The 13,293-nt window shown below is 42.1% G+C and overlaps 1 protein-coding gene across 2 annotated transcripts in view; it reads left to right on the top strand.

Moving 5' to 3' along the window:
• The window catches only part of PIEZO2 (piezo type mechanosensitive ion channel component 2), a 456,415-nt gene that overhangs the window by 319,613 nt on the left and 123,509 nt on the right, over positions 1–13,293 (top strand). For both annotated transcript variants that reach the window (XM_044243416.1, XM_044243417.1), the window contains exons 8-9: positions 7,766–7,928; positions 11,165–11,284. In XM_044243416.1, the coding sequence (XP_044099351.1) occupies positions 7,766–7,928; positions 11,165–11,284 (283 nt within the window). The remainder of the gene's footprint in view (positions 1–7,765; positions 7,929–11,164; positions 11,285–13,293) is intronic.

Here is a 13,293-nt window from a genome sequence, read left to right as displayed (position 1 = left end):
AAGGAAAGTTGGTTATTTTTAAGTGGTTGGTGATTTCCCCTGAAGTTACTTCCACCAGCTTCTTCAGGGTACCCATGTTGGCATAAGAGGTCGGGTTGCCAAGGACCTTTTTTGGGCAGCTGCACTTAGGGCCAGCTTTATACCTTCAAACACAGTTGTCTCAAAGGCTCTATGCTTCTCTCTGAACCATGATTTACTTACAGAAAGGAGACGTCACCTTTCCCTCTTTGAATCTATTTGCTGTTTGTTCCTGGGTACCCACCTGACTCAGGTGAGTTTGTGTAACTGTCAGTGATAAGGACCGCTGACTCATTTGGCTTCTTGAATACTCAGAATCCTCAGCATGGGGAGCACTGGGACCCTTGGACCCTTGGCGTCTGCCACCAAACCCCTTTCCAGGGAAAATGGTCTCAGAATAGAAATGGCTAAACAAGCATTCTGGAGGTCTGATGATGGGAAAATCTTGTCTTGGTGGAGCTATCCCAGGCTTCAGTGGGCCTCCTCCCTTCTGAGCTTGGTTCCTAACCTACAGCCCGCCCTTCCGCACTCAAACTCCCTGAGAAATACCTGTCCCGCCTCCCTCCTTCCCTTTCTGTTTCTTCCTTCCTTTCAGTCCCCCATTTATTTTGATTAAAGGATCTAAGGTTAAATGAGAGGATTGTTAAAAGATAGTTTCTCAGGCACCTGGGTGGCTCAGTGGGTTAAGCCTCTGCCTTCAGCTCAGGTCATGATCTCAGGGTCCTGGGATGGAGCCCCATATCGGGCTCTCTGCTGAGCCTGCTTCCTCCTCTCTCTCTGCCTGCCTCTCTGCCTACTTGTGATCTCTGTCTGTCAAATAAATAAATAAAATCTTTAAAAAAAAAGATAGTTTCTCTAGACAATTACTGCCCTGAAGCAATCATTTTACTGTAGTTGGAAAGAATATATTCCCTGGTTTCAGAAGAGGATGTAAAACCTGCCCAGACTTCACAATCAACCTAACTGCATACTTATCCATTCTCATTAGCAAATGCCTGTTTAACTGAAGACTGCGTCTCCCTAGATCATAAAAAGCTCTGAGATCTGAAGAACAAAAAGCTAAATGAAAAATGCGATGTCCACCCTCACCCCCACTAAGATGGTTGCTATCAAACCGTAGAACATATAACAAGTTCTGGGAATGATGTAGGAAAGACTAGAGCCCTTCTGCTCTGCTGGTGGGGCTGTAAACGGTGTAACCACAATGAAAAACAGTGTGGAGGTTCCTCACAAAATTACCAATAGAAAGGTCCAACAATCCTACTTCTGGAATTATGTCCAAAAGAATTGAAAGCAAGGATTTGAAGTGACATTTGTACACTTGTGGTCCTAGCAGCATTATTTGCAATGAGTTAAAGGTGAATGTTGATCTACAGAGAAGTGGATAAACAAAATGTGGTCCATACATACAATGGAATATTATTCAATCTTCAAAAGGAAGGAAATTGTGACTCAGGCTACAACATGGATGACCCTTGAGGACATAATGGTCAGTGAAATAAGCCAGATACAAAAGAACAAATACTACGTGATTCCATTTGTATGAGGGACCGAGGTAGTCAAATCCATAGAGACTGAAAGTAAAATGGCGGGTGCCACATGCTAAGGGAAGGGGGCAATTGGGAGTTATTGTTTAACGGGTAGAGAGTTTCAGTTTTACCCAGTGACATTGTTCTAGAGCTTGGTTGCAGAGCACGATGACTTTGGTTAATATACCACTGCCCTGTACACTTCAACATTTAAGACGGTAAATTTTATGTTATGTCTATTTTACCACAATTAAGATTTTTTTAAAATGTGGTGTTATTTTCAGTATTACATAGTTCTTTCGCAAGTGGCTGAGTGTCTGTATGACTAGCGACCAAGCAGATGTGGTCTGGAGGAAACCTGAAAACAGGTGGAGGTTTTATAAATCTGCCAACATGTGCAAATTGAAACAAATACGCTGCCAATTTGTAGTTACCATATGTTGTCAGATATTAAGAGTGCCTTGGAGGAAGAGGGGGGAAAAAAGTGCAAAACCAGTGCCCCCGGGCAGGTGGAGAAACATCTACAGTGAGCCCACAGAGCCCCCAACAGAGCTGAGAGAGTCAGCTGTCCACTTGGGCCTGCAGGTGAAGAGTAACCAATGTTCTGGGATCAGGGATACTCCTTGTAGCTCCAATGTCCTCTTCTATCGAAAGGGGTGAAATGGATTTTTACACATAATAATCTGAGTAAGGCGCAGTTTTGGGGGGGGTCTTGAAAGAATGTTCTAGGCTGCTCCATATTTTGTTCTTATTGGGTATTCGAATCTCTTATTGCTTCTTAATTATCAACCTCTGGAGTTGAAGAAGTTACTTCTCATCTATGTACATTTATGTATCGACTCTTCTGAAAGATAAAGTTCCAAATTCTTATGGCAGCCTGTAGAGAACAAAAATAATTCTGTTACATATGATCTAACACAGAATTTAGATAAAGTGTCCTTGCGATACCTTTGTTAGGCTTATTCTGTGTTCTTGGCTCCTAGACTGAGGGCACTAAAACGATGGAGGGTGTGGCCGGAGCTGCAGTAATGGTTCTCTAAAAGTTCTAGAATTCTCCTGGGAACTATGTTTCCTTCCCATTCCTTCTTTCTCTTTTCCTTTTTCAAAAGCAGTAACCTTGCTATCCCTTAGTCTCTACTCCTGCTGCAACCACGGTCACCTGCTATAACTTCGTGGTATAATTTAGCCTTAGTGCTTTTAACTCATTCACAGAAGCTTACACTTAAAACTTGCTATATGCGGGGCGCCTGGGTGGCTCAGTGGGTTAAGCTTCTGCCTTCGGCTCAGGTCATGATCCCAGGGTCCTGGGATCGAGCCCCACATCAGGCTCTCTGCTTGGCCTGCTTCCTCCTCTCTCTCTGCCTGCCTCTCTGACTACTTGTGATCTCTGTCTGCCAAATAAATAAATAAAATCTTAAAAAAAAAAAAAAACCTACTCTATGCTAGGCACGTCCATCAAAGCAAGATGACAAAACACATATCCCTTTTCAAAGAAATTAGAATCAAGCTGGCAGAGATAAGCACATAAACTAATAATAATCCAACAACAAATTATGACTGCAAATACTGTTCTATGCGTTGGGCAGGACAAATTTATTCCAGTTAGAAATCCTACATTTCCCAGAGGTGGATTCCCTAACTCCCAAGAGGTAGACGTTGATGATGTCCAGGATGACCCCCCATAACAGAAAGGAACAAGAAAAAGAAGCCAAATGAAGAGTGTTGGAAATTACTTTTAGAGGATCAGCTTTACATTAACTATAGGCCATCCAGGCCAAAAGAAAGAATGAAGAATTAATCTTTCAGCAACACCAACCATCATCAATGAGCATGAGGGTTCAGGTGATGGGTTATGGTGGTAATATAATTATGCATTCCAGGGCCGCTAGTGTCCCTGGGTCCCCTGCAGTAATTTGGAGTGGTTGAGCATACTTGGAAGGAGTATGTGGATATGAGTAGATTATGGGATGCAGTTGGGATGGGCCTGGAGGGTCCTGAGAGATATCTGAGAGTCTCAGAGTCTTCCTGGCCTGCTGCTTTGGTTTTGCATTGCCAAGGAGAGGACAGAGCCTCCCTGGAGCACATACCCCAATCATTGATTTGGCAAGCCCTGAAAAGTCACAACTATCTGGAAGTCACTCTGGTCAAACAAGAAGTAGCAAGGCCAAAGGGAATGAGATTTTATGGTAAACCCCAAATAGCCCAGCATAGCTTGAGTTCATGGTGTCTGGGAGAAAGGAGGGGAGACCTGGCTGCTTGAGGCCTGGGAGGTAATTTGCTGGGACTTGGGGTCATTCTCCAGACAGCGAATGAAAAGAAAATAGGAAATGGGAAGAAGAAGGTGGCGTGCTGAACTTGAGTTTTCTGAAGGTGACTCTAACAATGGTCACACTGTAGAGGAGAGAGAAGCTAGAACGACCCTTTGTGTTACAACTTTTCAGGAAGAGAAGCTGAGGATGTGTTCTGTGGACAGGGATGTTGGGAGTGAAATAGCAGAGCAGGACAGGCCAGATACCAAAGCAGGACCGTGTGCCCCAAGGGTCTGATATGTTTCTACTGGAAACTGACCATCACAGAGGAAGCGGTCTTCAACCATCCTCTGAAAAATAGAAGAGTTTGTGAGTTCTTGAGATCTTCTGGAAAATTCTCTTTCTTTGTTCATGTGCTCACACCCCTGCCTACCCCCAATTCTATTAGGTTTTATAAGGAACTGGATTTTCAGAGACGGTGAGCCGCCCATCAAATGTACCTTGTCTGTTATTGATAGAACCAGCCTGGGGTCCAAGTGTATTCCAAATGCATTGAAGAGAGAAGCTTTATCTTTCTGATTCTAAATGAGCAATAAGCAGGAATGCAGAGCTCCATGGCCATGTCACTATTTGCTTCTCAGGCAAAGAGACATTTCTATGGGGAGAGATTTAAGATAGTCATTTTGAGTATTTTATTGACCAATGAACAACAGGAGCATTTTTATTCAATCAATGTGAACTAGGACCACTGTAAATACATGAGCAGTTATATGGGAATCATCAAGATGGACGGAAGTTTATATATATCCAATGAGGCAGCAGTAACAAAAAGAGAAGATTGTTCTCACTGTACCCAGTTTATCTTCCCAGCCCAGACCCACAGCCTGGCAACATCTGACAGGACTTCTCTTTTCTCTCATTTACTCACCCACACCCTTCTTTGACTATCCTAACAGGGAACATTCTTTCTCCTGACTACCCTTTCCAGACAGAAGCACCTCCAGACAGAAGGGGCTCTGTAACATCTTGCTCTCCTCAAACAAGCATGTCTCATCCCTGTGATGAGATCGAGAGTGAGTTTCCTGGAGGCCAGGCCTGATAATTTCACTTTTCTTTGTATTGTCAATATTAAGAAGCAATTCTGGATAGGGATGATTCACAAGAAAAAATTGAGTGAGTTAAATAATAGTTGGGTGTTACACAGCATCCTAGAATTTTTGTGCCAGAAATGATGTGAAACTTTAAGTACAAGCCTCCCATGTTATATAAAGATTTTTATTTAGAGCATCCAACCTATTAAAAAAGAAAAAGAAAAAAGAACAGAGAACTCTTAGGTCTTAACCATATTTGTCTAATACTGTTAGAAGTTCCTTAAAGGATACCACAATCCATCATTCTAGAGCTTCTGACCCATGCTAGTTAGTCCATACTCGTAGTACAAAACATGAGACCAATTCTCACTATTCTTACATAAGTGTGCAAAATCAGTGTGGAGTAAGCTATAATATTAATGGTAAGTTGTGGAGTGTCCATGTAGACTTTTAGGAGGCATGTGGTTCAGTTTACAGACAGCTGCAGAAATTTCTACTGACTTTCTGACACAGGTATATATAAACTGGTGATTGATGATGTCATTGTTAGTGCATGCACCAGGTGTGAGACAAGAAGAGGAATGACTTGGGGGCTGAAACCTATGCCTGATTAATCCAGAGACTTGCAGCTAACGTTTTTTTTTTTTTTTAACTTTTTTTTTCCAATTTATTTATTTTCAGAAAAACAGTATTCATTATTTTTTCACCACACCCAGTGCTCCATGCAAGCTGTGCCCTCTATAATACCCACCACCCGGTACCCCAACCTCCCACCCCTCCACCACTTCAGACCCCTCAGACTGTTTTTCAGAGTCCATAGTCTCTCATGGTTCACCTTCCCTTCCAATTTACCCAAATTCCCTACTACTCTCTAACGCCCCTTGTCCTCCATGCTATTTGTTATGCTCCACAAATAAGTGAAACCATATGATAGTTGACTCTCTCTGCTTGACTTATTTCACTCAGCATAATCTCTTCCAGTCCCGTCCATGTTGCTACAAAAGTTGGGTATTCATCCTTTCTGATGGAGGCATAATACTCCATAGTGTACATGGACCACATCTTCCTTATCCATTCATCCGTTGAAGGGCATCTTGGTTCTTTCCATAGTTTGGCGACTGTGGCCATTGCTGCTATAAATATTGGGGTACAGATGGCCCTTCTTTTCACGACATCTGTGTCTTTGGGGTAAATACCCAGGAGTGCAATTGCAGGGTCATAGGGAAGCTCTATTTTTAATTTCTTGAGGAATCTCCACACTGTTCTCCAAAGAGGCTGCACCAACTTGCAGCTAACGTTTGATTTGAAATCTCAATGCTTTCAGTTCTGTGCATTACATACCAGAAATTAACATTTTAATCTAGGACTGCAAAACCATTTTCAGTGTTCCACCATTCTAAGAGGGACATAACTCTTTTTTTTTTAAAGATTTTATTTATTTATTTGACAGACAGAGATCACAAGTAGGCAGAGAGGCAGGCAGAGAGAGAGGGGGAAGCAGGCTCCCTGCTGAGCAGAGAGCCCGATGCGGGGCTCGATCCCAGGACTCTGGGATCATGACCTGAGCCAAAGGCTGAGGCTTTAACCCACTGAGCCACCCAGGCACCCCTGGACATAACTCTTTGTTAGGAGGACATTTTTCCTTCTAATGCTAAGTACAAAGAATCTTGCTAGACTTAGAAGAAAAGCCTTGAAAAAAGAGCAAGCTCTACTATAACTTATATTTTTCTAATAAAATTGAAGAAAGTTTAGTTTCTATTTAGCTTACTCTAAAATCTATGTTGAACTATTTGCCAATATGACACTTGCCTTGTGATAGAAAACAGTGAGAGCCCTGGGAGATTTTGTAAGTGAGGGATGTGTAGTCCTTGAAGATCTTACAACTGAATGAAGAATATAACATAAGCATTAAAGGAAGTTCACGTCTAAGAGATACAAACAATAGAAAGAGACTCACTTAATGTAAATGTTTTATTCATTTAATAAAACCCTTTCTTAGAAAAAGTTCATGCAAAATGAATTCCCAATGAATCATATTTGTATAATTTCCATGATAGAGTCAGAGACCTTCTGATCTTATAGGAGGAATAACATAAAAAGTATATCATCTCAAAATTTAACAAGCCTCATAAAGTTATATTTCAAAATAAATAATTGATCATAAATTTTAAAATGAGAATTTGCCCATAAATGAAATTTGACAGAAATATATATCTTCCAGAAGTTCTAGTATATACTATCTGGCTTTTATGACTAAATCAGAGAACTGTGTCCAATTTCAGTATTTGCCTAAGAATATCAACACTAGCTGAATAGCTAACACTAAATCCTGCCAAAAACAAAACAGGTGCCCATTTCGCTGACCTTAGTAAGGTGTCCCCACGTACTTGGCACTTCAGTAATGCAGGAATCTAATAGGGTTGATTGGCAATTAAAATGTAAATTTCTAATAGATGTGCAAGGAGCTATTATTAGATAAATTAGTCTGATTAATGGTATTAGCATTATATATTAGATTAGATAGTATTAGATAGATTTTTGAGTCAGTGTAAAGATCATTGATTTTATATACTTGCACACACATTAACACACATTTATATGATTTAAGGATGTATATTTTCTATATATGTATATATAATATATATGTATATTATATGTATATAAAATATATGTATATTTATATAATACATATTATATGTATATGGACAGATGTCATTTAAGGATACAGTTGTATATACAGAAAAGTAATGAAATACCTACTGGGATGGCTTAGCCTAGGGCTATCTCATAAGCCTCTTAAAAATAAGATGTTTTTATTCTATGTTAGGGACATGTAGTTTATTGCATCTTCCTATTATTTTCCTTTGTTTTGAAACAGGTTGTTTGGTATCAAATCAGTCATTCACACAGACTGTTCCAGCACCTGGAAGATCATAGCAAACCCAGACCTGTCATGGTATCACCATGCCAACCCCATCGTCCTGCTGGTGATGTACTACACGCTCGCAACGCTCATCCGCATCTGGCTACAGGAGCCCCTCGTAAGGATCGAAATATTTGGTGATCTTACGGACTGAGTAACCTGGAAACTCCAGGGGAACCGGTCCATTCCTATTTTTTTTTAATTTTTTTAAAAGATTTTATTTATCCATTTAATAGAGCAAGAGAGGGAGCACAAGCAGGGGGAGGGAGAGGGAGAAGCAGGCTCCCCGCCAAGCAGGGAGCCTGATGTGGGGCTCGATCCCAGAACCCTGAGATCATGACTTGACCCAAAGGCAGACACTTAACTGACTGAGCTGCCCAGGCACTCCAGGCCATTCGTATTAACTGCTGACTTACCAGTGCTAAATTCTTTTTTTTTTTTTTTTAAGATTTTATTTATTTAGTTGACAGACAGAGATCACAAGTAGGCAGAGAGGCAGTCAGAGAGAGAGGAGGAAGCAGGCTCCCTGCTGAGCAGAGAGCCCGATGCGGGGCTCGATCCCAGGACCCTGGGACCATGACCTGAGCTGAAGGCAGAGGCCTCAACCCACTGAGCCACCCAGGCACCCCACCAGTGCTAAATTCTTATACAGCTATAGTGTTCTGGTGCTAATATTTTATTTTTGCGAAGAGCACGATGGGAATACATGTGCTATTAGAAGAAAGCCTGGTTTCCCTTTGATATATCACCAGCAAGAATGGTCAGTGTTGAGGAAAATCAAAGATACCTTCATTGAGGACTTACTAAGTGCCAGGTCGTACACAAGGCTGTTCCTCTACATTACCTCCATTTCATGTACTATGTAACTCTGAATAGGTATCATATCCATCCTAAAAATGAGGAAAGTGAGGTTAGAGAGTTAACTTGGTCTGAGCAGTAGGAATTAGCTTCAAACCCCCATTTGACAACAAAGCTAGGGCTCTGGGGGAGAAGCCAGACTGTTATCTTGGTGCCCAGACTTCCAGAAACTTCTCAGACCTCTAACATCTGTGGATGGGATAGGGACACCCCAGCTGTCAGTGGTACCTGGAGTTTCCCAAGTACCCCATTGTGAGGTATGGGGACCAGGGATTTTCCTTTAAGCACAACAGAGAACTGGTTTCTTCCCTTGGGGTATTATTAACAAGGCGTAGAAGACAGCCTGGGTAGCTTCTCTCTTTTCCCTTTTTGTGAGAGAAAACATTAGCCACTTCCATTTCTTATCCTAATTGACTCTAAGAAGCTCAGTCGTCAGGTAGCTCATCAGCACACGAGGCAGGAAAGTAGTGTAGACGAGGGTTGTCACACCTCTCATCCACCACCTGCCAGGGGAGCGTTCACACCTGAGAAGCCATTCCTAATGAGCACGGCTGCATGAAGTCACACGTCCTCTCCTGTCATTTCTAGATTCGGGCCTTTTCTGTGTTCATACCTGCAAGACTGTTGTTCACACATTCACTCAGGCAGCCTGGCAGGCAGACAGGATATTTATTGAAAGCCAATTACCTCAGACGCTAAGCTGGGGGATAGAATATCGCCCAGAGGCGAGGGCTCCACTCAGAGCAACTGGATATTGTACCAGAATAAAAGCCCACCCAACTCAAGTAAATGGAATCCGAGTCAGTACAATGGAACGAGGGCAGTTGGATGTCCCCATTTCTCCTCAGCTGAAGAGCTTCCTGCAGAAATGGGACTGTGTCCTGTCCTTCCTCCTGTGTGACACCTTATCCCCACTGGGGAGATAGGCCCGGATAACAGGGACCACAAGGCACTTCTGTTCGCGGAGTTCTCATAGGGCGTCTTTCTTTGGGCCCACTGATGGCAGCTGCATGCAACAAAATGCTTTCTGGGGTCACAAGGAATGCCAACCATTTTGTCTTACATTTTTCTCCAACTCGCTCCCAAAACTTGCGTGTGCCCATAAAATGCTTTAAACTGATGTCATTGTGTTCACTTCCTCCATAAACACACAGAAGGTAAGGGATGGGCACACATGTGCAAATAAAAGTATATACCACAGGAATTGAAATATATTGTGGGAACGGTTTCTCAACAGCGTCTTACATTGGATGGAGATGACTTTAAGGTATCCAAGTTAATAAGCGTTCCGTGTGTTCTTCACTTTCTCTGTAAGACCTCAGGCAGCCCCACAGAATGACAGGAGCTTACATACCCATGTTGTCATGCTTCTGTATGGATGAAGCCTATGTTATAGCCCCTCAGGCCCATGAGACATTCGGCCTTCTCAGCCGAGGGCTCTCTGGGGACAAAGGAAAGTAGATTTAATAGCCGTCTTATAGACCGCCGTGTCTAGAGGTGTGTGTGGAGAACAGGGCCTAATTCATACCAGCGTCAACATTTCAGGTGGCCAGTATTTTAAATGGGCTGGGACACAGCACTTTCTCATTGAGACAATGATGGAAGACAGGTGGCTGATTATATCATAGTTCCAGATGACCTGGCACATTTCATGAATAATGCCAGCCAGCAAATGTGAGTTCTGAGGTGAAAGTCTATGATGCATGTTTAAGAAAGAGAGAGAGAGAGAGAAGCAGGTGTCAAGAATTAAATAGTGTATGGGCTCCCACCTGGCGTGCATGAACTACCACCCAAGGCATTCGGGTTCTCACTATGGGTGCACACCAGAACCCAGAAATTGGGCACCAAGACCTTAAGTTCCCTTCCTGTACTCCACTACCAGTGGTGTGTTAATGCCCTTTTTGTTGGAACACCTTTGTTGGGAAACCATACAAAAGCACTCAAGGGCATTCTGCCCCTTATACTTTCTCTCTTTCTTTATATCTCTTCTAGACCAATTGTCTAACGTAGGCCAGTGTCATGTGAGGCAAGGTGATGGTTTTGGGCATTAGATAAGTTCTTCCTTACTGTTGTGTGTAAGCTCTCAATGATTCTACCTTTACTTAATTTCCTTTTAATTAAAAACTAACCATGGATGGGTCACACAGTCCACTGAGCACTTTTTTGAAGGTTCTTCCTTTAAGAGCCATTTGCGTGGTGAGTGGACGTTGGAATACCTGGTGGGAAGGTGTGGATAGTTCACATGAGAGCTTATCTCTGTTATTTATGGGGCTTAGAAGGGATCAGGATGTATCACTGATGTGCTGAGAATTTACAAGGGAGCATTGGTGTCATTATTAAAAATGTCTTGATGAAATCCCATCTATCATACACATTCATTTAAAAAAATTGATTATTATCAAGGCATGGGGGAAACACTTTCTCGGGGTCCCCCAGGCCACTAAGGGAGCTGCTCTGGGAAGCAGAGCTGGTCCTGTGGGTTATTCTGTGTCTCAGGTGCAGGATGACAGGACCAAGGAAGAGGACAGAGCCCTGGCTTGTAGCCCCATCCAAATAACAGCCGAGAGGAGGCGAAGCCTGTGGTATGCCACCCATTACCCAACTGATGAAAGAAAAGTAAGCCACAAGAAAGCAATTTCCATTCCCTAATTTATTTTGCTTCTTTTGTGTTACATTGCTGAATATGAGTCATATATCGTACGCAAACTCAGACTGTGCATAGTTTACAGAAGGAGTTTGATTTTGAAGTCTCGGTAGCAGAAAACTCTATGCAGAGAGGGGAACCCAGTGCTATGAAAACACCAGTTTACATTTGAGTGCTTCCTCATCTCACTCAAAGTCTCTTCATCCTCAAAAGAAAGACTTAATTTAAAAAGAAAAATAGATTTGTGTTTAGAACAAACAAAAAAATAACAAAGCAACTGTTAGCACCAGGCAGGGAAAGTCTCAGTGTCAAAAACATTGCAGAAAATAATTTCATTTCATTGGCCAGCTGGCCACAGTAATAACTCAAGTAACCACTTAGAACAAAACAGTCTATGTGAATATGATTAAGGATCTCATATGACTCCCAGGCAACAGTATGGATTGACAAGGAAAAACGAGTCACAATGGGTAATTCGTATAACCCTTGGAGCAATTATTGACCATGTTGAACTCAACTCAGGGCTCTACTGATTCATTAAAAATGCCCATTTGCAATGTCATCATGACAGATACAAACCACTTGCTTGGTAGCATGTTAGAGAATTGAGGAGTAGATTCTCTGACTTATTTGGTGGTCAGTGGGTTCCTGAAGTCACATGGTCTTGTTCTCAACATGGCCGCCGTGTGCTGAGAGAGGGCAAAGCAATGAATGAGATGCCTCAGGGCAGTGGATGGCCTTGCTGCCCCATGGGGTGCCCTAAGATGTTTGAGGATTTCCAGGGGCCTTTCTCTCTCATCATACCATGTGTCAGATTATCCTGCTTCTTTTACAAATGACAGATAGCCATAGAAGATAGCCCAGGAATTTTTCAAATGGAGAGACCTATGGACTTCTGGGGAATTCCTGAGACCATCCAAAAGCCCAAAACTCTTGTTTAAGTAATATTTAAAATATGTGCCTTCTTTTCACTATGCTGACTTGCATTCTGCTGATATAAAAGCAAAAAGCAGACCCAGGCAGTGGCATAAATCCCCCAAACCCATAGCCCTACCCTTGGTGGCCACGCACTCTGAAGAAACAAAGTGGTGAGGCCAGTTCACTTATGAATGTCCTTGGTGAACCCAAAATGGATATCCGTTTTCTTAAATCTCTACTTCAGAACTCACCATATTTTTAATATCCTGTGTGGCAAAATGGGAAGTCCAACAAAGTACCACGTGTGAGGGGGTGATGATGTCTTGCTCAAAAGCCCTTGGTCAAGTATAGGAAGGGTGAGCTGAGCTGGCCGTCACCCACCACAAACCACAGGCGCTGGGAGGAGCTGCAAGTAGACAAGTTACGGGTGTTCAGAGATGAGGATTTGGCAGAGAATTCCTGGCAAGTACATGAAGTGAGTCCATCACTTCAAGGCAAACAACCGACAATGTTTGTTGCCAGTGGTAAAATTTGAACTTTTGAGTGAAAATTAGAATATTAGAAAACTTGGATCCAATCTTCAGAGCTTGAAAACGCCCCCATACTTGAGGACCTGATGATGAGATCAGTGGTAAGACTGTATTAACAAATGAGGTTTTTTTTAAATATTGTGTAATGAAATGTGTCAATATTTGGTGGACAGTATAACTCACTGAGGCAAATCACCAATATGTGTTATAGCAGTGGGATTTTAACGTAACAGAATGAAACTCTCATTGATACAATTTCAGATTCCACGTAGCAGCTAATCTTGAGGTCACTACCACTTGGTGAGTTTGATATGGTATCAAAACAAACAACTGTCCACAATGACCTGGCTAGCCAATTGACATACTCTTTCTTTTTCCAACTACGAAGCTTGGTGAAGCCAGATTTTCTTCATATATTTCTTCATTATTTCTTCATATATTTCATTTAATCTGCTGTGATACAGCAGATTAAATGCACAAACAGATATGAGAATCCAGCTGTCTTCTTTTAAGCCAGATATTAAAAAGATACA

Source organism: Neovison vison, chromosome 3, assembly GCF_020171115.1.
Source record: "Neovison vison isolate M4711 chromosome 3, ASM_NN_V1, whole genome shotgun sequence".
Lineage (NCBI taxonomy): Eukaryota > Metazoa > Chordata > Mammalia > Carnivora > Mustelidae > Neogale > Neogale vison.
This window is presented reverse-complemented; position numbering and strand designations above follow the sequence as displayed.